This window comes from Heteronotia binoei, chromosome 5, assembly GCF_032191835.1.
Source record: "Heteronotia binoei isolate CCM8104 ecotype False Entrance Well chromosome 5, APGP_CSIRO_Hbin_v1, whole genome shotgun sequence".
Lineage (NCBI taxonomy): Eukaryota > Metazoa > Chordata > Lepidosauria > Squamata > Gekkonidae > Heteronotia > Heteronotia binoei.
The window spans coordinates 37,356,604-37,382,012 of NC_083227.1; the positions used below are offsets into that span (position 1 = coordinate 37,356,604).

Below are 25,409 nucleotides of genomic sequence, written 5' to 3' on the forward strand. Positions count from 1 at the left end.
GGTACATCAGGCACAGCAGGCTGGTTTTTCTGTGCTTTAATAAAGACGTAACTTAGTTAATGAGTCCTTTATTTTTATGCGCTCCATTCTAGACCAGACACAGTAGAAATAGGAATCCATTTCCATTTCATTTTTCTGTGCTTTAATGAAGAAGTAACTTAGTGAGTTAATGAGTCCTTTATTTTTGATGCGCTCTATTCTAGACGAGACAGTAGAAATAGGAATCCATTTCCATCTCATTTATTAGCTTCTATGACCAAAGGTCTTAAGCTCAATCAGGATGTAACGATCTAATGTACTAGGATGGATGGAGATGCAGGAAGCATGGTAGCAAGATAGCAAAGCTGTTAGCCCACAAGAAGGAAGATTTCCTGGGAGTTGCCATTTATGTCCTGACCTGGGTGGCCTAGACTAGCCTGATCTCATCAGATTTTGGAAGCTAAGTAGGGTCAGCCAGCCCTGGTTAGAATTTTGTATTTTTACCTGTGTGTGTGTGTGTGCATGTGTGCGTGCACACACACACCTGGAACTCATGGTGACCTCTGGTGACTGACCCCTACTGGGGCCCTGTAGGATGTTCAGAGAGGTGGCTGAACAGAGCCTGCCTCTGCCCTCCTGACTGCTGGTATTCTAAGGAGGTCTCCCATTCAAGTACTTGCCTGAATTGGCTTGCCTGGGCTATTCAGGTCAGTATTTGGATGGGAGACCACTACAGAATTCCAGATTTGCTATGGAGAGGAAGGCAATGGCAAACCACTTCTGTAGTCTCTTGCCTTGAAAATTTTACGAGGTCACTATCAGTTTGCAGTCCTTTACAGGCATTCAGAGTAATTTACGCATCAAAGTAATAGCAGCAGAGCAACAGAAGGGAAGGATGTACAGGCCCTGGCCTATCTATCTCTCTGGCTCTCTAGTTTCTCCCTCTGAAGTTTTCTCCCTTCTAACTTAGACCTAAGCCCCAATGAGGAAAGAATGTTTGCAATATCTTTGCCTCCATCACTCCATTTGTAGCCTTTCCCACTCCCACAACATTCATTCATGAACATGGCATTTTTCACAGGCAGAAAGAAATATGAGTTGTGATCTTTCCTTTACCTTAGCCCTCCATAGCTCTAACCAGAGTGCATAACCATGGCAGGGTTAGGGTTCCAGGTCTTACCTGGCAGCTGGCAGGGGATCTTCCTTGAGCGCATGAAATGATGATGTCATCCAGAGGAGTCATTATCACGCCAGGCATGTCACAGGGGGATGCTCTAGCACTTTGGAAAAAACTATGGTTGAGTTTTCCCCCCAAGTGCTAGAGTATCCCGTTCCCCCCCCCACACATACACAATGTGCCCAGCACGCTAACATCACTTCTGGGTGACATCATCATGCCAGGCACATCGCAGCATGCTGGTGCTTTTCTTGGGCACCCTTGCCAGCCAGTTGTGTGGTGGTGGGTTGGAGGCACCGAAATTGGGGGAAACCCCACCCCCATCAGGAGGCTGGGAACCCTAGGCAGGATAGTGCTTTCCCCCACTTCTCGAGACCAGTCTTGATTTTTTTCCCTCCTCACAGCTTATTTCTGTACTATTTACACCAGAAGTGCTTCCGTCTCACAGATCCATTTGGTGACAGCGCTACAAGCTTCAGAAACCACTCTGTTTCCTTTCAGCATCCCACAGCTTTTTGCTTGAATGGTACCCGTCACTTGCAACCTGCAGAATGAAGGCAAAAGTCAACCACATATTTGACATAAAGTAGCCACACCACTTTAACAGGACTTAAGTGTATAGACACAGATGGATCAGGCTAGCCAGCCTTGCCAGATCTTGGAAGTTAAGCCCTGGCCCTTGTCAGTATTTGGAGGGGAAACCAACAAGGAAGTCCAGAATCCCTATGCAGAGGCAGGCAATGACAAATCTAGGCTGATCCTACATTAAGCAGGAGGGGTTGGACTAGACGGCCTGTATGGCCCCTTCCAATTCTGTGACTATGATTCTATAAACCACCTCTGAACATCTCACCTTGGAAACCCTACAGGGTAACCATAAGTTGGAGCAACTTGACAGCACTTTCCACCACCAAAGTATAGAAACGCCCACACTGCTGGTGAAATCTAAGCAGTCTTTTTGCTTTCTCTTCATGTTTCCTGTCTCAGGCATAGATATTGGGCATGGCCAGAGACTCTGTGAACAGGGAGGGGCATTCACAGCAGCAAAAGACTGCCCACATGGCCCACATTTCTATGAAGGTTCCTCTGCCCTCTCACAGGCTCCCTTCTCTCATGAAGTGCCAACAGAGTGGTTTGGGCTGGCTTTAAAAAGTTTGTAGTTATTTTGTTACAGGCTATATTTCTGTAGCCCTGACCTGGAATGCCCAGGCTAGCCCAGTCTTATCAGATCTTGGAAACTAAGCAAGGCCAGTTCTGGCTAGTATTTGGAAGGGAGACCCCCCCAAGGAATACCAGGGTCATTACACAGAGGTAGGCAATGGCAAACCCCCTCTGAATGTCTCTTGTCTTGAAAACCATATGGGGTCAGCATAAGTCAGCTCTGACATGACTGGGGTTTGGAATCGCTATAGCAAACTAGTGTCTTAAAAAAAGAAGCTGGCAAAAAGCCTGTCGACATTACAGCAGGGTAAAATAGTGGCTTCAAGGGGATGATGGCAGTAAAATGGCTCTGATGTGGGCAGAAGGTTAAAAACAATGCACACTTTTCCAGGGCTCTTTTTGTAGCAGGAACTCCTTTGCATATCAGGCTACACCCCCCTGATGTAGCCAATCCTCCAAGAGCTTACAGGGCTCTTCTTACAGGGCGTAATATAAGCTTTTGGAGGGCTGACTACATCAGGGCTGTGGGGCCTAATATGCAAAGGAGTTCCTGCTACAAAAAAAGCTCTGATTTCCAATCAGACTTTGTGATAACCTGATTGGATTGCAGTCTTTCTGGAAAGATCATAAAGAAGCAAGGGGAAATCTGGGAAGTGGTCAATTGGAGGAGGACGTGGTATGGATGCCCTGCACCGTTCCAGTTGGGAAGCCCATGGACAAAAGAACCATATGGAAATTACCTGCCTTGGATAATTTTAGGCTAAGTTCCTCAAGGTAGAGTACAATGGTCTTGTACTCTGCAAAGTTCTGTGTACATTGACAGCTGAATAATTACAGCAATGTGGTTTATAAATCTCACGGCTAAGCTGCCATATAAGAACAGTGTTTCTGAAATGAGGGCCATTTCAAACATTACTTTCTTAAAGTGTTCCCATATGCAGAATGCACGTATGCCTGCCATACTCTGTAATATGCAAGAAGTTTCCTTGCTTCCGTTTCACAGCATACAGATGCAGTGGTGGGGAGACCCTAAGGTATTTCTAACCCAAATGCTTGTGAACAGTAAGAAATACTCACAGTGTGCTATTTAATGAGGAACCATCTATCCAGGTCCATTTTCCTGCTGGGGAAGTGGTGGTTAGTCCAATCCACAGTAACTGTGCTCCATTGGTAATGCTCTGTATGAAGTCCTGTCAGTAACACAAGAGGTGTGCAGATTTTAGAATATTTCATTTTAAAATATAGACCTTGCCTTTCTACCCACAGCACATCCCCCAAGGCAGCTGGTTTTGAAGTCCTGTGGATGCCAGCTAAGTTACTGCTCCTTAATAGGAGATGCTCCTGATAGCAGATGCAATCCTGCACTGAATACAAAAATAGATCAGGAAGACAATATATGTGGCTCTGTATTTGGCGTGCTTCTGCTGTGCTTTGTATGAGCCTCAGCATGTCCATCCTTCTAAGCAGTAGCCCTTCCACCCCACTATGGTGGAAGGGTGCCATTGCATCAACGCATGATGTCATTTCTAGAGTGAGCCTGAAAGTGATGTTATGCTGCTCTAAAACTCAGTGGAAATTCTGTGGCATTAGCACAGAGCTTCTGCTGAATCTTAGAGCAGAGTGATATGACTTCCTGATTTATCCAGGAAATAACATCATGCTACCAACATGTTTGTGATTTTTAATTTTTTTTTTCTCCTGCTGACCTACCAAGTGGCAGCTGGCAGCAGGGGGCGGGGAAAGCAGTAGGAGACCTGGCAACCCAATTCCTTTGGCTTACTATGGAGTTTTCTGAGATGGTCAGAGCATCACCAATGGCACTGGCATCACATCTAGGCTTTGGGGCAGGTATGACAACACCTGTTTTTTGACCTCATTCTAGCCTGGGCCTTTTCTCTCGCCACTTTGAGGAGCAAGGGCAAGAGGCCTCCTATTATAAGTGGGCAATGATACCCCTAGCCCCCTAGCAGAATTACAAAGGTATCTGCACACTTGAAAAGGTTGGGGACCCATTCCCTAAAGTGAGCTGTGGAGTAGTTTCTCTTTAGAGGGATGCCTACCAAGATACAGTGGATGCAGCTGAGCAGCAGCGCAACAGTGTGGAGGCACCAAACGTGGGAGTGGTTGTGGTTGAGAATGTACTGTCTTCCCAGGAAATACCACCAAAGACACCCTGCTGCTCTCAGACACAATTTAGCTTAAAGAAAAAAGGACATAGACAGTATGTGGAAGTTCGCCTATACAGACTTATATCTGGGAGTCTGTAGTGACCATATAATAAGCTATATAAGCTATATAATAATACCAGGTTGATCTGAACCCATAGAACAAAGTTTGAATTCACGGACACCTTTAAGACCAGCAAAGTTTTACTCAAGGTATAAGTGCTTGCACAGAAAAGCTTATAACCTTGAATAGAACTTTGTTGGTCTTAAAGATACCGCTGAATTAAAACTTCATTCTACACAATAATACAAAAGGGTAAAAGTTGCAAAACTGCTCCACTATAATCTGAATAATTTGTTAAGGTCTCTAAATTCAGATTTTCACGATACACAGTACCCCCCCCCCCCTTGAGGATGGCTGGAGATCTCCTGGAATTACAGCTGATCCCCAGGTGACAGAGATTGGTTCACATGGGGGAAAATGGCAGCTCTGAAGAGTGGACTCTTATTGAATTATACCCTGCAGAGGTCCTACCCCGCCCACCTAAGGTTCCACCCCCACCCCCCAATCTCCAGGTATTTCTCAATCCCAGAGCTGGCAGCCCTGAGGATGAAGAAGTCGGTTTGTATTTACCAGTTCCTTTTGTCCCTCTATCACCACAATTTGAGAGTGTCTTTCTGTGCAGTCCTGCCGACTCTGGTTCCAGTTTTGTTTTTCTTTGGAGGTCCAGTAGCATTTGTCCTCATGAAGGAGCCAGTTTTCTTGGCAAAGTCTGCACTGGGAATTCTCTAAAAGAAAAACAAACAGCTTGTATAAGAATGTAGTTGGTCTCCAGGATCAGTTCTCTGTGCTGCAGCTTTTTCTGCACTTGTAGCTGGCCATTTGTTAACTATAACTACTCATAAACCAGCTCAAGAAATTGAAGGCTTTCTTTGAAGAAGAAGAAGAAGATGATGAAGATATTGGATTTATATCCTGCCCTCCACTCTGAATCTCAGAGTCTCAGAGTGGCTCACAATCTCCTTTATCTTTCTCCTCCCAAAACAGACACCCTGTGAGGTGGGTGGGGCTGAGAGGACTCTCACAGCAGCTGCCCTTTCAAGGACAACCTCTGCCAGAGCTATGGCTGACCCAAGGCCATTCCAGCAGGTGCAAGTAGAGGAGTGGGGAATCAAATCCGGTTCTCCCAGATAAGAGTCCACGCACTTAACCACTACAGCAAACTGGCTCTCTTTGATTTAGCTGTCTTTGTAAGAATAACAATAATATGCCTCAAATTCTAAGTGCTTGACAAATGCAAAAATAAAATATAACCAGGATGCAGGCTTACAACTAAATGCTGTTTAAGTGGAACTTTTTCTTAATTTCTAAACAAACTTATATAGTGAGTGGGTGGCTTTCTGGGCTCTCACAAACTTAAAATTAGCCAGCATTGATCAGTACTTTATTGGTAAATGCCCAGACAAAAACCTGAGGATCAGGAATAGCATGAAAGCAAGAGGACTAGATTTTGTAAGAACTGACAGCCAGTGAGGTGTAGTGGGTTAGAGCAGGGGGCTCCAATGTGGTACCCAGGGGTCTCTTGGTGCCCCTGACACCTTTTCTGACATCCACCAAGCGTTTTGAGAAAGTGGGCAGGGCCAAGTGGGGCTTTTATCAGCAGGGCTTCTGATTGGCTGTGCAGATTCAAAACAGAACATGACTTCAATATCAGCTGTCAACACAACATGAGGATTTTCACAGTGTGACTGCTAGTAAGCTGCATGTAAGCAAGAAAATAGTTATAAACAATATGTTCATTTTAAAAGGCATTCTGTTAAGCAGAGCTTCTGCCTGAAATGTTGAAGAGTTGCTATTAGAGTTATGTGTAACTGGGGCTTTTTTTGAGCAGGAATGCACAGGAACCAAGTTCTGGTTGGCTTGGCATCGGGGGCGTGGCCAAAAATGCAAATGAGTTCCTGTTGGGAGTCCCCAAACCGGGGAATGGGCAGAATATAAATAAACAAATAATAATAATAATAGCAGCCTTGCATGAAACAATAGTGACACCAGGGGGTGTGGGCTAACATGCAAATGAATTCCTGTGTGTAACTATATTTCCTGACACTGGGTGATTGGCCGTGCCGCCTGCAGGAGCTATTTCATGGTCAGAGCTCTCAGCTCCAGCTGCCTCACAGAGGGAAAGGAGATTGTAAGGTGCTCTGAGACTTCTTCGGGTAGTGAAGGGCAGGGTATAAATCCAATCTCTTCTCTTCTCCAGAAATCAGAAGGCAAACAAGACTTGGCCTATGATCCAACCAAAATCTAACACTTCTAGTTCCCATGTTAGAGTAAAATGAAGCATATTTAAACCATTCTGGTTGAGAATCAATGGAACTTTAAAAATGCTTAGCATTGTGGGACTATACCCATACAGGGCCGGCTCACCCACTAGGTAAACTAGGTGGTTGCGCTGAATTGGGCTCTCCCCCTTCCAGGTGCCCATGACAAATGCCTTCTTTGTAGGGTTGCCAACCCCCAGGTGGGAGCAGGGGATCCCCCGGTTTGGAGACCCTCCCCCCGCTTCAGGGTCATCAGAAAGCGGGGGGAGGGGAGGGAAATGTCTGCTGGGAACTCTGTTATTCCCTATGGAGATTTATTCCCATAGAAAATCATGGAGAATTGATCTGCAGGTATCTGGGGCTCTGGGGGGGCTGTTTTTTGGGGAAGAGACACCAAATTTTCAGTATAGCATCTAGTGCCTCTCCCCAAAATACCCCCCAAGTTTCAAAAAGTTTGGACCAGGGGGTCCAATTCTGTGAGCACCAAAAGAAGGTGCCCCTATCTTTCATTATTTCCTATGGAAGGAAGGAATTGAAAAGGTGTGCCGTCCCTTTAGATGTGATGGCCCGAACTCCCTTTGGAGTTCAATTATGCTTGTCACAGCCTTGATCTTGGCTCCACCCCTAATGTCTCCTGGCTCCACCCCCAAAGTCCCCAGATATTTCTTGAATTGGACTTGGCAACCCTACAGTGAACTGAAGGAAGAGGCAGAGTTCCAGAGCCTTCATTCTGCCCAGAGAGGATTTTTTTGGCGGGTACACTGAGCTGATAACAGCTGCAGTTCTGGGGGAAGCAAGCTCTTACTTCTTCCAAGTGACTACTAATGTGCCCAGGAAATGAGTCCTTAAAAAAAAAAAACCCTTCATTGCTTGCACCTCAGCAACTGGTGTACAAGGGGTTGCTCCTGTATCAGAACATAGAAGATTTTTTTGACATTGCAGCAAATGCTGGTGCCATTTATCTTGTAGGATTTGCCTACTACCTTTTTCAAGAGGGCTTAGCTTCAGTGCAGTGCCTTCCAGAAATAGGGTTGCCAGCTCCAGGTTGCAAAATACTTGGAGATTTTGGGGGTGGAACTTCCCAAAGTGGCCATTTGCTCCAGGTGAACTGATCTGTGTTGCCTGGAGATCAATTGTAAACTCAGAAGATCCCCAGTTGGAGGTGAGAGAGAGAAAAAAACCCTAGGTTTCCGTGACCAACCAGTCTCAAAAATCTCACAAAGTACATTGTGGGGGTGATTTTCTGATTGTCCTTCCCTACCCAGATTTTTTTGTTGATACTTAATTTGATTGTGTGACTATTTTTATAGGTTTTAGAGTTAAAATTTACCTCATATCCCAGAATTTTTTTTAAAAAATGCTTTTGTATAGAGTGATATGTATATGAATTTGCTCTGGCCCCTTCCTCTCCCTCCCTTAGTTTGTAAACCTGGAGCTATTTCCCCTTTGTTGGTAGATTCCATGGATCTGGGAACAAGGGGGTAGTAGATGTTCTTCCTTCTGTGGTCTGGGATAGATTCCAAAACATTCTGTAGGGGGAATTTTTTGGATCAAACTTGAGATGTATTTTTTTTTTTTTTACAAATGTTGACCTTACCTACCTTGATTCTTTGCTGATATTGCCCTCGACTGTACAAGCTTCTGTTTTTATGATTTTTAAAATTAATTTTACTATTAAAAATTTACTCCACATCCCAGAATAATTTGACCTTTCCCTCTCCCCACCCTTTGTTGTGGAGTGATATGTATGTGGTATGTTCTAAATAAATGTTATACATTAAAAAACTTACAAATAATGTAAATACATGAAGATATATTCAGTCTTCAAAATATAATCACTTGTGAATGGAATTCCATAGAAAAGGTATCCTAACTCATATACAAAGGTACCCCTCAATATAAAAAAAATGGAGTCCAAAATGGTATTCAAACAATCCAGAAGGGAGTCCATGGTTCATATCAACTTGAATAAACAGTTTTCAATCTTCAGTGGGTGCCTCTGTATTAGGGTTGCCAATCCCCAGGTGGGGGCAGGGGATCCCCCGGTTTGGAGACCCTCCCCCCCGCTTCAGGGTTGTCAGAAAGCGGGGGGAGGGGAGGGAAATATCTGCTGGGAACTCTATTATTCCCTATGGAGATTTATTCCCATAGAAAATCATGGAGAATTGATCTGCGGGTATCTGGGGCTCTGGGGGGCTGTTTTTTGGGGTAAAGGCACCAAATTTTCAGTATAGCATCTAATGCCTCTCTCCAAAATACCCTCCAAGTTTCAAAAAGATTGGACCAGGGGGTCCAATTCTATGAGCTCGAAAGGAAGGTGCCCCTATCCTTCATGATTTCCTATGGAAGGAAGGAATTGAAAAGGTGTGCTGTCCCTTTAAATGTGATGGCCAGAACTCCCTTTGGAGTTCAATGATGCTTGTCACAGCCTTGATCTTGGCTCCACCCCTAATGTCTCCTGGCTCCACCCCCAAAGTCTCCTGGCTCCACCCCCAAAGTCCCCAGATATTTCTTGAATTGGACTTGGCAACCCTAGCTGAACCCCATTGAAAGAGAGGAACATAATGTCCTTCATGACCTCTGCTTTTTCAAGTAGTCCTACTTCTGTCTTTCCACAGATCAGTTTCAATTTGTTCACTGTTAGCCATTTAACCACTGCAGCTGGGAAGCAGTTGAGGACCTCTGCTGCATCACTACCTCTACCTGCTCCTGATCCCCTCAGCAGCCCTTGTGCCCTGGCCTGAAGAGGCTTCTCTGCTCTTCCTTCTGCTGGCTGCTTGGGCAGAACTATTCCCCAGCCCTTCCAGCCTGTTGAGGAATTCCCTGCAATGATTAAGCCCTTCCCAGTTGCTTTGTTCTCGGTGTCACTTTATCTTGAGATGCACCTATTACACAGATTGATCCCCAGAAATCAGAGGCAAAGCTTATATGTTAAAATTAAGTTTCTAGTTCAGAAAGAGGGTAAACGAGGTATCACATGCCTAAGCAACAGTAGACATCAGTCAGACTACCAGGTTATTAACCAATTATATGTTTTCCTGCCAAAAGGTCTATGTTGGAAGTTGTAGCAAAGTTCCGTATTTCTATAAAGGTATTGTGTAAACTCAAATCAGAGTCCTTGAGCCTACTTCTCCTGGACCCATGCAGCCAAATAAATTCTGTTTTTTTCTGTAAAGGAGTCTCTGATTTGGGGTGCAGTTGTTTTCAGATATAACCTTTTGGGTGACCCAGTGTGCCCAAGAAAATCCAAGACACATAACAGCCAAAACAGATTTTTCAAAAGCCAAATAAAGATGTTTGTTTTTCCTGAACGACCAAGCAAGCACATCTGAAAAAACTTGACACTTAATATAACACATTAATTCTGATCCACATACTTCAACACAGACACTTCTTCTGATCCATTTTGGTGTCTCTTGACCAGGATCAGCGATATAACTCAATTCTCTTTTGGTTTCTTTCTGCCCTTTTTCATAGATATCTTTCCATCTCCCTCTTCATAGGCAAGTGAATAAGAGTGTCTTTCCACAAGCAAGGGCAACCCAAGAGAAAGGGAAGATGGAAGAGGAAAACCCAAAAGGTCCTGGAACTGGCAAGAAATTGAGGAAAGGTCCCCTTCCCATCCAAGCAGGGAATGATGTTGAATTTGAGGAAAGATCTGTGCCAGAAATCTTGGTTCAGGACACGATGACTAAAGATATACACAGCCAATGCTTCCGGCAGTTCTGTTACCATGAGGTTGATGGACCCCGAGAGTTTTGCAGCCAGCTGCATGGACTGTGCAATCACTGGCTGAAGCCGGAGAGGAACACCAAGAAGCAGATGCTGGACCTGGTGATCCTAGAGCAGTTCCTGGCTGCCTTGCCGAAGGAAATGCAGCGCTGGGTCAGAGGCTGTGAGCCAGAGACCAGTTCCCAGGCGGTGGCCCTGGCTGAAGGTTTCCTCCTGAGTCAGGCAGAGGAGAAGAGGGAGGCAGAGCAGGTGAGGGTCGGGATCCATCCCCTCAGCTTGTTCCATTCCTTCTCTTACCTCTGCCCCTTGCTGTTGTTTCAGATGTGGGAATAATGTGGGGATAACTGGTGAAGATGGAAGCATTCAAGCATTGACCTTATCCTAAAGCTTCCTATTGGATATTTCTCTGAGTACGTGTTAACTGTCATCAAGTGGCTTCCGACCTATGGTGACCTATGTATTAACGTCCTCCCAAATGTCTTATTGTTAAGAGCCTTGCTCAGGTTTTACAAACTGATGACCATGGCTTCCTTGATTTGATTTCCTTCTTTTTCTGTCGCCTTCAACTTTTCTAGTATTACTGTCTTTTCTAGTGAAACTTGTTTTCTCATAATATCACCAATGTACAATAGTCTCATTTTAGTCATTTTAGCTTCTGGGGAGAGTTCAGGTTTGATTTGATCTAGAATCCACTGATTTGTTGTTTTGGCTGTCCATGATATCTATAAAAACTCTCCTCCAACCCCACATTTCAAAAAAATCAACTTTCTCCGTGCCAGCTTTCTTCATTGTCCAGCTCTCACACCCACACATAGTAATAGGCATGGCATGAATTATCTTGATCTTGGTCACCAGTCACACATTGTAGCTCCTTAGCTATACTTCCCAGCCTCGATCTCCTTCTGGTTTCTTGTCTGCAGTCTCCCTTTTGTTTGACAATGGTGTAAGGAAGAGATCTGCTTAGAGTCAGCTGATAAGTTAATGCAAGTTACTGACCTAAGTTTTTTAGTTTGCCAGAGCTGCTGAGTCATCCTAATTAACAGCTGGGGTGGAGGAAGCAAAGGGAGCCAGTGGGTCAACTTTTTTCTCTGTTTCCATGATAAAGCCAAGCAGAAGGAAGAGTTGACCCACTGGTTCCCTTTGCCTCCTCCAATTGTTACTGATTCTTTTGCCAATTTTCATTCCACCTTCATCTAAATCTAATCCAGTTTCCTTATAATATGTTCTGCATATAGATCAGAAAGACCTAGAGATAAAATGTCATTGTCTGACACCTTTGTCATTTGGAAACCATTCTGTTTCTCCATATTCTGTCCTAACAGTGGCTCTTGTCCAGAGTACAGGTTGTGCTTCAAAGCAATCCGTTGTTGTGGCACACCTATTTCTTTTTAAACCAGGCATAGATTTCCATGACCCACACAGTCAAGCTTTGCTTTAATCTGTGAAACACAAGCTGGTTTTCCTGTGAAATTCTCTTGCATGCTCCATGACCCACCTAAATTTGCAATATGATCTTAAGTACCTTGTCCTTTTTGGAATCCAGCTGAGATGGTGGATGGAGAGATGAAGAGACTGGGAGGGGGTCAGGATCCATGTCCTCGACTGATTCCGTCCCTTCTCTTACCTGTGTCCCTTGGTGTTCTTTCAGATGTGGGGACGATCTCTGAAGATGGAAGCAAAATCCTTTGAGGGAGAAGGAGCTCCAACAGAGGAAAGAAAGAGGGCACCATTGCAGGAGCATGCCCAAGATTCCCTGTCAAGTGGTAAGGGTGCCTCCTGCTCAGAGTGGATGAGGGTAGTTAGTCAAGTTGTTGGGCAGAAGATTCAGGACAGGATAAAAGGGGAATACTTTTGGAGTCTACACAGAATTGAGTTCTGGGACATAATGCCATAGCAGGTAGTGATGCCCTTTCAGTTTAAGGGGGAGTAGATGGAATCATGGAAGGAAATCCCGTTCTTATTCACATTAATTAAAATATGCATATCTCACTATCCTTCCATTAGAGGGTCTCAGGATGGCTCAAAAAAAGAAATGAAGAAAAATCTGGGTACAGCTGTTAGCCATGGTGAATAAAGGGACTGTCCACATTCCCCAGACCTGGATGGGTGAGGCTAGCCCATTCTCTTCAGATCTCAACCTGGATTAGTTCCTGCATGGGAGACCACCAAAGCAGTCCAGGGTTTGTATGTAGAGGCAGAGAATGGCATTACCATATCTGAATCTCTCTTGTCTCAAATAACTTGATTCACTATAAGTTAGCTGTGACTGATGCACCCTTGAAAACTCCTTGGCTAGGGGCCAATAATTTCAGTTCTGTGCCCTGGTTTAGAGGCTTTCCATAGGCATCTGGCAAGCCACAGTGTGAAAGAGGATACTGAACTAGGGATGCTGAGTTCAGCCTGGTTAGTTCCTGCATGGGAGACCACCAAAGAAGTCCAAGGGTTGCTATGCAGAGGCAGACAATGGCTTACCACCTCTGAATGTCTCTTGCCTGGCATTCCCATGGGCTTCAAGGGTGGAGCATGGGGCGGACGTGATGTCATGTCAGTGTCTCGTCTGGCCTAATACCTGGATGTGAAGTCAGAGCATCAGGAGATGCAGTGGAAAGGCAGCAAGCACTCTAATATTTCCACAGCTTGGCTGACGCTTCAAAATCACATCTGGGTTTTGGGCTGGATGTGACAGCAGTATGCCATGCAACATGATTTCCAGTCCCCACTATTTCTCCTGCCAGTCCAGACTCCAGGACAGGTGGGAGGGCCCAGCAGGCAGGAGAATGGCATGCCTGGGCCTTTGGTCTCATCCAGCAAGGATGCTGCAGCCTTTGGGGCTCCAGGGTTCCCAGGGGACATTTGAAATATTACAGAAGCATTGGCAGCATCTATAACACCCTGAGTCTCATGCGTACCTCTCTCACACCTCCTAAAAGTCATTACACATTTCCTTTAGTGTTAAAAAAAGCACTGGGAACACTGATGTGTGAAGGAGAATTCAAAGAAGCAACCACAGTAGGAACTTGAAGTTAACACTTAACCTTCCCAGTTTTTCTCCCTTGCAGGCAGTAAAGAGATGTTGCCAGTCCTTCATCTTTGCAGAGGAGTGGAAACGGCTGCTTCATGTCTGGCCCAGGTAGGAGAGAAGAATGGGGGGTAGTCAGCTTTCCCCTCCTTTCTCAAGGAGGTTATTGGTCTTGCTGACTGAGGGGAGAGAGGTTCTGAACCCCACCCTCTTTACACAGATTAACTCTACATTATGCTCCCTTCCAGAATGCCCCCGTCCAGTGTGCAGAATCAGAGAGTTGGAAGGGACCTCCAGGGTCATCTCCAGAGAGCCAGTTTGGTGTAGTGGTTAAATGTGCGGACTCTTATCTGGGAGAACCGGGTTTGATTCCTCACTCCTCCACTTGCAGCTGCTGGGATGGCCTTGGGTCAGCCATAGCTCTGGCAGAGGTTGTCCTTGAAAGGGCAGCTGCTGTTAGAGCCCTCTTAGCCCCACCCACCTCACAGGGTGTCTGTTGTGGGGGAGGAAGATAAAGGAGATTGTGAGCTGCTCTGAGACTCTGAGTGGAGGGCGGAATATAAATCCAATGTCGTTGTCTTCTAGTCCAGCCCCCTACACAATGTAGGAAATTCACAAATCTCCCCCAACACACATACATCTTCAGTGTCCCCTGTTCCATGCCCAGAAGATGGCAAAAACTTGCCAAAGTGCCCTGGAGAAAAATTGCTTACTGACCCCAAAGTGGCAATCATCATTTCCTTGGGCATTTAAGAAAAGTCCACAGGAACTAAGCACTGGTGCAACCCTTTCTGCCCTCCTTTTCATGATCTGCCTAATTCACAGAATCAGCATTGCTGTCAGATGGCCATTGAGCCTTCAAAGAAGGAGAGCCCACCACCTCCTGAGGAAGCATGTTTCACTGAGGAACCACTCTATCCATCCCTCTGCCTGGAATGATCTCTGACAAGGGAATCTGCTTTTTCTTTCAGTCACCATTTTCCTTTGAGGAGGTGGCTGTGTATTTCACTGAGACTGAGTGGGCCCTGCTGGATCCAGGCCAGAAAGCTCTCTACAGGGATGTCATGCTGGAGAACTCTGAGATTGTTACCTCTCTGGGTAAGGATCTTTCACAGGTGCCAAAGGTGCAAATTCCTGTCATTGCGGTAATAAACAAATCCGACTGTTGAAAAGCAACATGTGGTTGAGGGCTACTCAGCTACCTCCCCCCTTCTGGGGATCTCAAAGTGGTGACGTGGCAGAGGAAACAGTGAGCCTGCATGGCCAGTGGTGTGGCCATCATCCAAGCCAGAGAGGGTGTCCTGGCTTGAGGCCTAGGTGGGACTGAGAGGCCGTCAGGAAAACTCTGGAAGACACCCACTCCCAATTTCTCAGTTGCCAACCTTTACAACTTGCTGCAAGGAACTTGGCAATTCCCAAGGTTCTGGCAGGGTAGGGTCCCAAGGGTCACCAGGATTTGGACTCATTTGGAGCTCTTGCCCTGTTAACTAATAACACCTGCCATGCAGCTTGCATTGCCTGGAGGGGACCATTGGAGATTGCTTTCCAAGTTTTTTTTTTCTTCTTTTCCTGATCTCCAGTACAGCAATGTTAACTAGGTTTTTAGACCTTGATTAGGTTGGGAGTATTAGAAAAGGAAGGTTTCTTGTAAAGGAAAACACCCAACAGCTTTCCTTGACTGGAAGCACACTTAAGATGAATGATGGCTGTTTCTCCAGGTGCTTGCATGCCGCTTCAGGCCAGACCAGCCATCTGAGGATATTCAAGACAGTAAGATTCATAAGTTTAAAGAAAAGTTTTAGCCAGAAAATAGTGAATTTTTTGTTTGTTTGTTTGTGTTGTGATCTTAGGCCTCGTGAGGCCTGCAGGCTTCTGGGAAGCCTGTATCAGCATAGTTACAGGGCCTACATTTCCCAGGATCTCTTCTGTCCCTCTGATTGGTTGGGCAGCAGTTCTGGAGGGAAAACTTGCCCAGAAGAGTGGGACCTGGAGGAAAGAGAATAAAAGGCCCAGCTTCAGACAGGAAAATGTTCTCTCTGGAAAGGCTGAGCTGGCGACAGGCTACAGCAGGAGGGTGTCCTCACCTAAGGGTGGTGAGTCTTTGGCATTAGAGGAAGGGAACGTTTAGTTACTCACTTCAGAGCTGCTATTTTCTTTGCATTGCCATTACTGTTTCTACCTTTCACAGTTGTTTTAACAATTAAAACCACTTGGTTGTTTTGAGCACTTAGAATAAACTTATAGTTATACTGCCTGGGTCCTCACGTCTCTTCAGCCATGGATAGAAGGTGTTTGTTGAGCAGGGAGACATGCGTTGGGTGGGTGCTCTGGGTCCTCCCAGACAGACCCATACCAAAGTGGCAGCAGTCAGTAGAGGCACTCCCTGGTCCCCTACTGGGTGACAGTGTGTTTAATTTTTTGTGATTTAGAGGCTATGTTTCCTTTCTGTGATGACTGCTAAATCAATAGATCTGCTGTGCATATAAGCCATGTCAGGAATTATTTGAACCGAGCGCGAGTATGTCCCAAAAGGGAATGCTAAAGACCTCAGGGTGCTCATTCATATACATGCCCTTCCCTGAGATGGGATTATGAAGATCACCCCTGACTGTGATCTGTAAAGGATCCATTCCCTTTACAGTGGTTAAGATTCTGGGCTTTGATATTGACTATGTTTCTGTCCTTCCAGAAGAATTTTTTCTCTTCCATGGATTTCTTTTCTTCACCATACAGGAATGTTTGTTGTCTCCCACTTCACCACCCCACCCCCAAGAAAGCAGCCAGGAATATAAGAGACTATGGTGGAGAACAGCCTTCTGTTTAAAGAACGGCTGGAGAATTTCTCAGAAAGACCTCACCTAATTGAAGGCACGCCTGGAGTCCTGCAGAAAAAAGGAGAATGAAAATAATTAATTACTAAATTATTTGAGAGACTGTACAGAGGGAAAAGACCCTCAATGAAATCCTACAAGTCTCTGAGGAATACAGAAAATGCAGGTCATTCCATACTAAAAATGGCATCACTCATAATTATACGAAGCAGATGGATTAGTTATGCAGATTAGCTCTCCAGATAAAGGTAAAGTTAATCCCCTCTGCAAGCAGCAGTCGCTTCCGACTCTGGGGTGACATTGCTTTCGCAACGTTTTCACGGCAGATTTTTTACGGGGTGGTTTGCCATTGCCTTCCCCAGTCATCTACACTTCCTCCCAGCAAGCTGGGTACTCATTTTACTGACTTCGGAAGAATGGAAGGCTGAGTCGACCTTGAGCTGGCTACCTGAACCCAGCTTCTGCCGAGATCGAACTCAGGTTGTGAGCAGAGTTTAGGACTGCAGTACTACAGCTTTACCACTCTGCGCCACTGGGCTCTTTTAGCTCTCCAAATACAATTGGTTAATTCAATATGAGTCCATATTCTTGTAGATGTTCCCTTCTGCTGACCAGTCTCTTCTGGCTTTGGCTCCAGAGGGCACATTCCTTTGTCCAGTCCAGGGTGCTTTCTTTGCTTTTTCTTCTTTTCTCTCAAAATAGTTTGCTTCCAGGAAGTCTCAAACTTACCGCAGATGCATCAGCTTGCAGTTAGAACAATCACTCCTTTGAGATGTTAGCTACCTTCTCTAAGAACACTGATGGCTTACCTTAACATCTGATGTTAGGAAGCTACTAGAGTTAAATAAACTCTCATATGGATTCCATATGCCTGATCAAAGTGTCTCCAATATTCTAGTGTATCTGTGAATACAAAATATGATTTCTTGGAATGCGTCTGGGTTAATAGTGTAAACTAAATATGCAAATAAGTAGCCATTACCATCAGTAATGCCAAGGGAATGGGAACTTTCCTCCTCATTTCTGAGCGACTCTTGGTTTGGTAGAATTATCCAGCCCACTGAGTAAAGAGGAAGGGAGGCCTTCTGGGGCCTGGAATCTGGAGGTTCAGAAGCTCCTTCCCGGGGCTGAGCTCAGCTGTTACTCTTGAGTGGCTGCACTCTCCTTAAATACTGGATATTCCAGGAAAGAGGGGGGTGTTACCTGAGAACAGCCATGCTGGATGAGGCCAAAGCACATCAAACCATTCCTACAGCAGTCTCCTGGATTCCTTAAGGCCTTAATATTAAGTGGAGATGGGTATGAGTGCTTTCTTTGGAGCTACCTTGCAGGGGTGGCCTGTAGTGGGTAGTCCCACCAGTTAACCCTGCAATCCAAAGATCAGTGGCTTAAGAGAAATCACACAGCACCTGCTCTGTGGTGAGGATTGATTCTGCTCACCCTGAGGGGGCTGAATCATGTGTGATTGAAGAGATTCCCACAGAAACTGTCAGCCCAGTAAACACAGCAACAGGTTCTCAGTTGAAACACAGTATGTTTGAGCCACAGTATGTGGAGAGCCAGTTTGGTGTAGTGGTTAAGTGTGCGGACTCTTATCTGGGAGAACTGGGTTTGTTTCTCCACTCCTCCACTTGCACCTGCTGGCATGGCCTTGGGTCAGCCATAGCTCTGGCAGAGGTTGTCCTTGAAAGGGCAGCTGCTGTGAGAGCTTTCTCCAGCCCCACCCACCTCACAGGGTGTCTGTTGTGGGGGAGGAAGGTAAAGGAGATTGTGAGCCCCTCTGAGACTCTTTGGAGTGGAGGGCGGGATATAAATCCAATATCTTCTTCACAGCAGCAGGCCCGGTGCTAGGGTTTCTGGCGCCCCATGCCGCACGCTGCACTGGTGCCCCCTTCTATGTTCTATGAAGTGACGTAATTGGGCCACGCACGATTTGTGCTAACACTCAGCCTGGCCCTCTCCCTCTTCAAAGGGAGCCGGGAAGACAGCAGCCTCTTCCTGACTCCCTCTGAAGAGGGAGACGAATGAGCAGTAGACGGGCCAAGCCGCATTCGGGAGGTGCAGAGGCCAGGGCCCTGGAGGCCACCCCCCCTTCCGCCCCCCAAGAGCGGCTCAAAGTCGCTCCTGCTGCTGCTCAGCAAGGGATGGAGTCCAGCCACGTTCGGGAGGGGCAAAGGCCGGGGCCCTGGAGGCTGCCTCCATCCCCGCCAAGAGCGGCCGAAAGTCATTCCTGCCACCGTCCAGCAAGGGATGGCTGAGCCAGGTTTGGGTTGACTCTGTGGGGGGGGGGGGGTGAAGTGGCACTCCAGCCGGCCACCTACTTTGCCAACTCCCACATGCCAGCCCTGCACAGCAGGAGAGACAGGACTGTAGCCACCTTCCATCTCCCCAAGAGGCAAGCGAGCAACTCCTTCCCAAAGCAAAGTCCTTTCTAGCCTCTTGAGGGAGGAAAGTGTCTGCCTGGATGATTCAGAAATGATTGTGAATTATACAGTAGATAGGTTTGGCTAAGGTCCAGAGAACGTCTCAAAAATAACAGGAAAATGGCTCTGACCTTGAGATGGGTGGCCCTGCACTGCAGGGTTGGTTTTCTCATTGATCATTAACTGCCCTGCTAAGAACTGGCACCTTTCCCAAAAACCATGGGAGTCCCCATTGAATGGGGGGATCACTTGGTGAGTTCCTGACTTCTCCCCCTCCCCAGAAAACATGTAATTTTGGGAGGCTGAAAACCAGCTCCTTCTGGCTCTGCTCACAACTGGAAGGAAACTCTCAGTGCAGTTGAAGGAGTGGATATCTAACTTCTCATTTAATTGTCAATGCAGAGAATCAAAAGAGCTGCATGACAAGTCAAATGGGAACAGTGGGGGAACAATTATTTTCCACTAAGGACATATGAGGACAGATAGGAAGAATATAAATAACAGCTCTGTGGGAAGGCATGACAGGGATAACATGTGACCAGCGTCTCAGTTTGGGAGAAAAACTGATCAAAGAAATGTGTGCTGATTCATGAGTGGTGACGTGGCTTCTTGCAAGGGTGCTGATTGAAACTCTTGCTTTATTCCAGCAGCAGATGTACAAGAGACAGCTGAGGAATTCCAGGGGTTCTCTTTGGAAAAACCCAATAATGAAGATGCCGAAGGACACTATGGAGATGAATCACAGAGGCAGGAGGGAAGCTATACAGGTAAGAGGAGTCATACAGTTGGGGAAGGCATATAAACATCTCTCATGGAGGAGGCTTAAATGTACTTTTAAAGTGTACATTATTGTAGCCTTCAGTGTACAGCAGGAAGAAACCACTGAAATATTTAGAGTTCAGATACAAATTCAGGTGCAGATCAGATCCCTTTGTGTGGGCTGTAATGGGATCTCTTTCTTTATTCCAGCAGGTGACAATCAGAGGAATGAGGAGGATGAGGAACAGCATCCTCAATTGCCAGAGGAAGTGAAGAATGAAAACTTGGGAGGAAACTTCAGCAATCAAGTTCGGCCTAAGAGGGAGGAAAGAAGCCAGGTTGTCAAGAAGATGAGTAAAGCCATTCCTTGCCAAGGGGGGCATTTCCAAGAAGTCTTTCCCATGGTGAAGAAAACATACAAGTCCTTGGTGTGTGGAATGAACTTCCCAGATCAATCACAGTTAAAGGTCGATTTACAAATGCAGAGTGGAAAGAAAACCCAACAATGGCCGGAGTCTGGAAAGAGCATGATTCACAGAGCAGAACTCCTTAGATGGGAAAAAACACATTCAGGAGAGAAACCTTATAGCTGCTCAGAGTGTGGCAAGAGATTCTCAGAGAAATCAGGCCTTGTTCAACACCAAAGGATTTGCTCAGGACAGAAGCTAGTTATTAGGTCTGAGATAGGAATGGCATTCTCCGAAGGAGGAAAAGGTAATGTACATTTTCCAAAACACAGTATAGTGAATGCAAATAAATTCTTTTGGTGCAGAAAGTACTTCAGATACAGATCACAACTCCTTGTGCACAAAAAAATCCACAGAGGGGAGAAGCCTTTTGAATGCTCAGAGTGTGGGAAGAGATTCAGTCGGAGTGGCACTCTTCTACAGCATCTAAGAACCCACAAAAGGGAGAAGCCTTTTGAATGCTCAATGTGTGAGAAAAGATTCAGTTGCAATGGCAGTCTTCAAAAGCATCTAAAAATCCACACTAGAGAGAAACCTTTTGACTGCTCTGCGTGTGGGAAGAGATTTAATGAGAGTGGCACTCTTCAGCAGCATCTAAGAACACACACAGTGAAGAAGCCTTTTGAATGCTTACAGTGTGGGAAGAGATTCACTCAGAGTGGCATTCTTCAGCAGCATCTAAGAATCCACACAGGAGAGAAGCCTTTTGAATGCTCATTGTGTGGGAAGAAATTCCGTTGGAGTGATGGTCTTCAAAAACATCTAAGAACTCTCACAGGGCAGAAGCCTTTTGAATGCTCAGTGTGTGGGAAAAGATTCACTCGGAGTGGCACTCTTCAAGAGCATCTAAGAAACCATGCTGGGGAGAAGCCTCTTGAATGCTCAGTGTGTGGGAAGAGATTCAGTCGCAATAGCGATCTTCAAAAACATCTAAGAACCCACACAGGGGAGAAACCCTTTGAATGTTTAGAGTGTGGGAAGAAATTCAGTCGCAGTGGCAATCTTCAAGAGCATCTAAGAACACACACAGGGGAGACGCCTTTTCAATGCTCAGAGTGTGGGAAGAGATTCAGTCGCAGTTGCACTCTTCATAAACATTTAAGAACTCACACAGGGGACAAGCCTTTTAAATGCTCTGAGTGTGGAAAGGGATTCAGTCAGAGTGACTATCTTAAAAATCATCTAAGAACCCATACAAGGGAGAAGCTTTTTGAATGCTCCGAGTGTGGGAAGAGATTTGGTCGCAGTGGTACTCTTCAGAATCATCTAAAAACCCACACAGGGGAGAAGCCTTTTGAATGCTCCGAGTGTGGGAAAAGATTCAGTCAGCGCAGCCATCTTCAAAATCATCTAAGAACCCATACAGGGGAGAAGCCTTTTGAATGCTCTGAGTGTGGGAAGAGATTTGGTCGCAGTGGTAGTCTTCAAAATCATCTAAAAACCCACACAGGTGAAAAGCCTTTTGAATGCTCTGAGTGTGGGAAGGGATTCAGTCAGAGCAGCCATCTTCAAAATCATCTAAGAACCCATACAGGAGAGAAGCTTTTTGAATGCTCCGAGTGTGGGAAGAGATTTGGTCAGAGTGGTACTCTTCAGAATCATGTAAAAACCCACACAAGTAAAAAGCCTTTTGAATGCTCCAAATGTGGGAAGGGATTCTGTCAGAGCAGCCATCCTCAAAATCATCTAAGAACCTAATCAGGGGAGAAGCCTTTTGAATGCTCCAAGAGTTCAAATAGATTCACTCAGAGTGACACTCTTCAAAATCCTCTGAGAACCCAAACAGGGGAGAATGCTTTTGAACACTCAGATGTAAAGAGCGATTCCATCAGTGTGGCAATCGTCAAAAGTGTTGAAGAAGCTACACAAATGGAAAGCAGGTAACTGCTTAGCCCAAAGTTGTGGAACTCTCTTTTTCTGCTGGGACATGTGTGCCATAAAATGTTATGCTAGGTACTGGAGATAATAAATTTCAGAAAAGACACAGGCAAACCCTGTTAACAATGTAATTTTTTACTCAAAATGCAGCAAACCCAGTTAACACTATAATTTTTTACTCAAAATGCAAACATGCTTAAAACATTATTTCCGTAATTTAACTGTCATTGATAACTGACCTCTCTTGCTCTGAATTATTGCTTCAAAATCTGGAGTCAGTGTCTGAGCTGCAGCTGAGAAAGTACTTTTGATTTATGGGCATTTATTAAAGAAAATAGCTGTTCTCACACTGTCCAAAACATAGACAGAATTTTAGAAGCGAAAGCCTTAAGCATGCTTACGTATTCTATCACCCCTCGGCATCATCGGCCCTTGCAGAAGAAATGCAGGGGAAGCAGCGCCTTCATGCCTCCCTTGTGAATAAGGAGGGGAGAAAGATTGGTATGTTCATCCGAAAAGCCTACTCCTCTTCGACCTTGAACTGGAGATTGCAAACTATCCACCATCAGGGAAGGCGTATCAGCTCTTGCAGTGGGAGAAACTGGTACTTACCTGGACTTTCTTCCAGAAGACAAGAAACCCCTGGTCAGACTGGTGCAGGCAGAAGCCACCTGCCTGTCCAAGCAACAGATCAGTATGGGTAAGCACTCCGCTGAGAGCTGCCAAGATGATGGCATTGGCCCTGGTGTTGGGCATCATGTTTGGCTCTGTTCTACCGCCATTCTGCCTGAAATGAGACAGAGGGTGGGAGACTTAGATTAAGAAGAAGAAGATATTGGATTTATATCCCGCCCTCCACTCCAAATTTCAGAGTTTCAGAGCGGCTCACAATCTCCTTTACCTTCCTCCCCACAACAGATACCCTGGGAGGTGGGTGGGGCTGAGAGGGCTCTCACAGCAGCTGGCCTTTTAAGGACAACCTCTGCCAGAGCTATGGCTGCCATGGCCATTCCAGCAGGTGCAAGTGGAGGAGTGGAGAATCAAACCCAGTTCTCCCAGATAAGAGTCCGCACATTTAACCACTACACCAAACTGGCTCTCACTTACCTCTTGAGGGGGCTACTCTGTTTGCCATCAACACCAACAAGGTGCTGTCCCAGATCAAAAAAGACAAGCAAATGTTGAGATCCTTTGGTATCCCCCAGGGATCCCCTGCCCCTTACAAGGCTTGCCACACCTATGGGCCTCATGGCTATCAGATGCCCTACTTCCACCACCCATACCAGCAGAAGGCAGCTCAGTATAATCCTGTGCCCCTTCCAAGGGCACATGGGCCAAGACAGATATAGGGCTGCGCACAGCAGGGACCTTCCCCACAACAGCCCCAGGTCAAGGACTAGTAATAGCAGGGCTTGAAAGGGTCTTTCGGACTACCACCCGTGGCAGACCCCACACCCAACTTTTGCCTGGGCAGGCTGAAACCTTTTGTACAGACCTGGGGCTGGGTCTTGGTCATAGTGCAAGAGGGGGTACAAGCTAGAGCTTTGGCAAAGGGCCCCCTAACATCTGGATGGATCACTTGATAATTCCCTCCCAGAGCTTCAACAGGAGGTAACCTCTCTGTTAGGCATGGGTGCACTTCAGAGAGACTCAAAAGTGTGATCTTGTCACAGTTTCTTTTCTCATATCCCCCCTCATCCTTAAGAAAGATGGGTTTCTGACCAATTTTAGATTTAAGGGGTGTTAATTTTATTCTCAAGGTTACAACATTCAAAAAGTTAGCAATATCTTCTGTTTTTAAAATGTTGGAATTAAACTTTTGGTATTGCATGCTAAATCTCTTAAGATGCTTATTTTCATATGGCAATGCACCCAAGTTTAAGCACAGTACAGTTCCCTAGCAATACACCGCGCTCCTGTTTTGGTGATCTACAGCAGGGGTCCCCAACCTCTGGTCCAGTACTGGCTGTGGCCTGTTAGCAATGAGGCTGCGAGACAGAGGCGCCACACTGCCCCTTTTGCCTGCCTGGGAGCCGGGCTTGGCCTTCAAGGCTAACTCCCCTTGCAGGGGAGGCAGCCTCAGAGCGAGGCAGAGCAGCCCCACTGCCCCGTCCGCACCGTTGGGATCCAGGCAGACAAAAGGGGCTGTACGGCCTCACTCCGAAGCTGCTTCCCCTTGCAGGGGAGGCAGCCTTGGAGTAAATCCACACCTCCTTTTGTCCACCTGGGTCTTGGCCAGTGGAAGAGGCAGCACTGCTGTGACCTTCCTACCCCTCATTTATAGACACCTGCTGATCAGTGGAGGTCTTTATATGGGAAGGGGAGGTAGATTGGCTTCTTCTGCTGCCTGGCTGCCCCCCTCCTTTAAAGACCCCCATAGGGGGTAGAGAGAGGGTGCAGGCAGGGGGACAGCCTGGGCAGCAAAAACCCCAGCACCACCTCCTCCCCCCCCCCCCCCCCCGTCCATGGAAAAATTGCCTTCCACAAAACCAGTCCCTGGTGACAAAAAAGGTTGTGTGCCACTGATCCAAAGCACCGAGGGTTTTTTAAAAGTGCCTAGCTGTAGTGGTAGCACACCTTAGAATTGAAAGGTATGCTATGTCCCCATATCAAGATGACTGGTCACAGAACAGTCCAAGGAGGCACTGGAGAGGCAAGTGGAGCCTGTGTTGTTCACGTGCCAGAATCTGGGTTTGGTAGTCAGAAATCACAGCTTTAGCTTGTACATTAGGTTCAGTTCATTGGAGCCATTCTTGATTCATCCAGGGCAAAAGTGTACCTCCCTATAAAAAATGCATCTTCTATCAGAACATATGCTTCCAATTGGCCGTATTCCTTCAAAAACTCCTAGGGCTCATGGCATCCACCACAGCTGCAAACACCCTGCAGCAAGGGTTCCTGTATAGGTTCCTCCTGGCCAGGCACTAGCAACATGTCAAATTGTCAAACTGTGCCGGGAAGCAGCCCACATCTGGCAGTTCACTGCTTGTCAAGAATTCTTATAGGCATTCAATGTCATAAGCTCAAACACCAGGATGGATATATTGAGTGGGACTTGGCTACTTAGGTCTCCATGGAGGAGACCTGTATTTGTCTGGTGTTTGAAGATTAGGAGTTTCCAGAGATGGGTTTATTTGCCACAAAGCACAGTACCAATTTTTTGTTCCAGGGTGCGGGCAGATCCCCTCTCATTGGGGGTATGCCTTTCAGATCAGGTGGACCATCACTATCTTCCATGCCTTTTCCCCTCTCCCACTTTTGCCCAGATTGCTGACCAAGGTCAGGGACAAAGGAACTGACTGCATTCTGATAGTCCCCTTCTGGTCAAGGCAGGCATGGTTCCAGTTGTTGGACCTGCAGAGCCACTATGTCTGCCTCCTGCAGGTAGAGGACCTACGACATGATGTGCCACTTCTTCATGAAGTGGGCAGTTGGAAACTGATGGTGTGGCTCCTCAATAGCCCCAGTTCAGATTCTTGGAAGGTTGTATATTTTG

General features: G+C 46.2%; 2 protein-coding genes across 2 annotated transcripts; one reads left to right on the plus strand and one right to left on the minus strand.

Annotated features, from left to right (window-relative positions):
* Positions 1 to 1,548: 1,548 nt before the first annotated feature.
* On the minus strand, positions 1,549 to 12,130 carry LOC132571950 (killer cell lectin-like receptor subfamily F member 1). Its single transcript, XM_060238743.1, has 5 exons — positions 12,059 to 12,130; positions 10,491 to 10,596; positions 5,117 to 5,271; positions 3,395 to 3,507; positions 1,549 to 1,700 (listed from the first exon to the last, which is right to left on the minus strand). Exons 1-5 carry the CDS (start codon positions 12,128 to 12,130, stop codon positions 1,577 to 1,579), a joined length of 570 nt encoding a protein of 189 aa, XP_060094726.1. The 3' UTR covers positions 1,549 to 1,576.
* A 60-nt stretch (positions 12,131 to 12,190) lies between these two features.
* LOC132572289 (oocyte zinc finger protein XlCOF6-like) lies at positions 12,191 to 23,750 on the plus strand. The gene is made up of 5 exons (XM_060239183.1): positions 12,191 to 12,299; positions 13,596 to 13,666; positions 14,527 to 14,653; positions 19,457 to 19,576; positions 19,779 to 23,750. The coding sequence occupies exons 1-5, from the start codon at positions 12,206 to 12,208 to the stop codon at positions 21,731 to 21,733; spliced, it is 2,367 nt and encodes a 788-aa protein (XP_060095166.1). The 5' UTR covers positions 12,191 to 12,205; the 3' UTR covers positions 21,734 to 23,750.
* Positions 23,751 to 25,409: the final 1,659 nt, after the last annotated feature.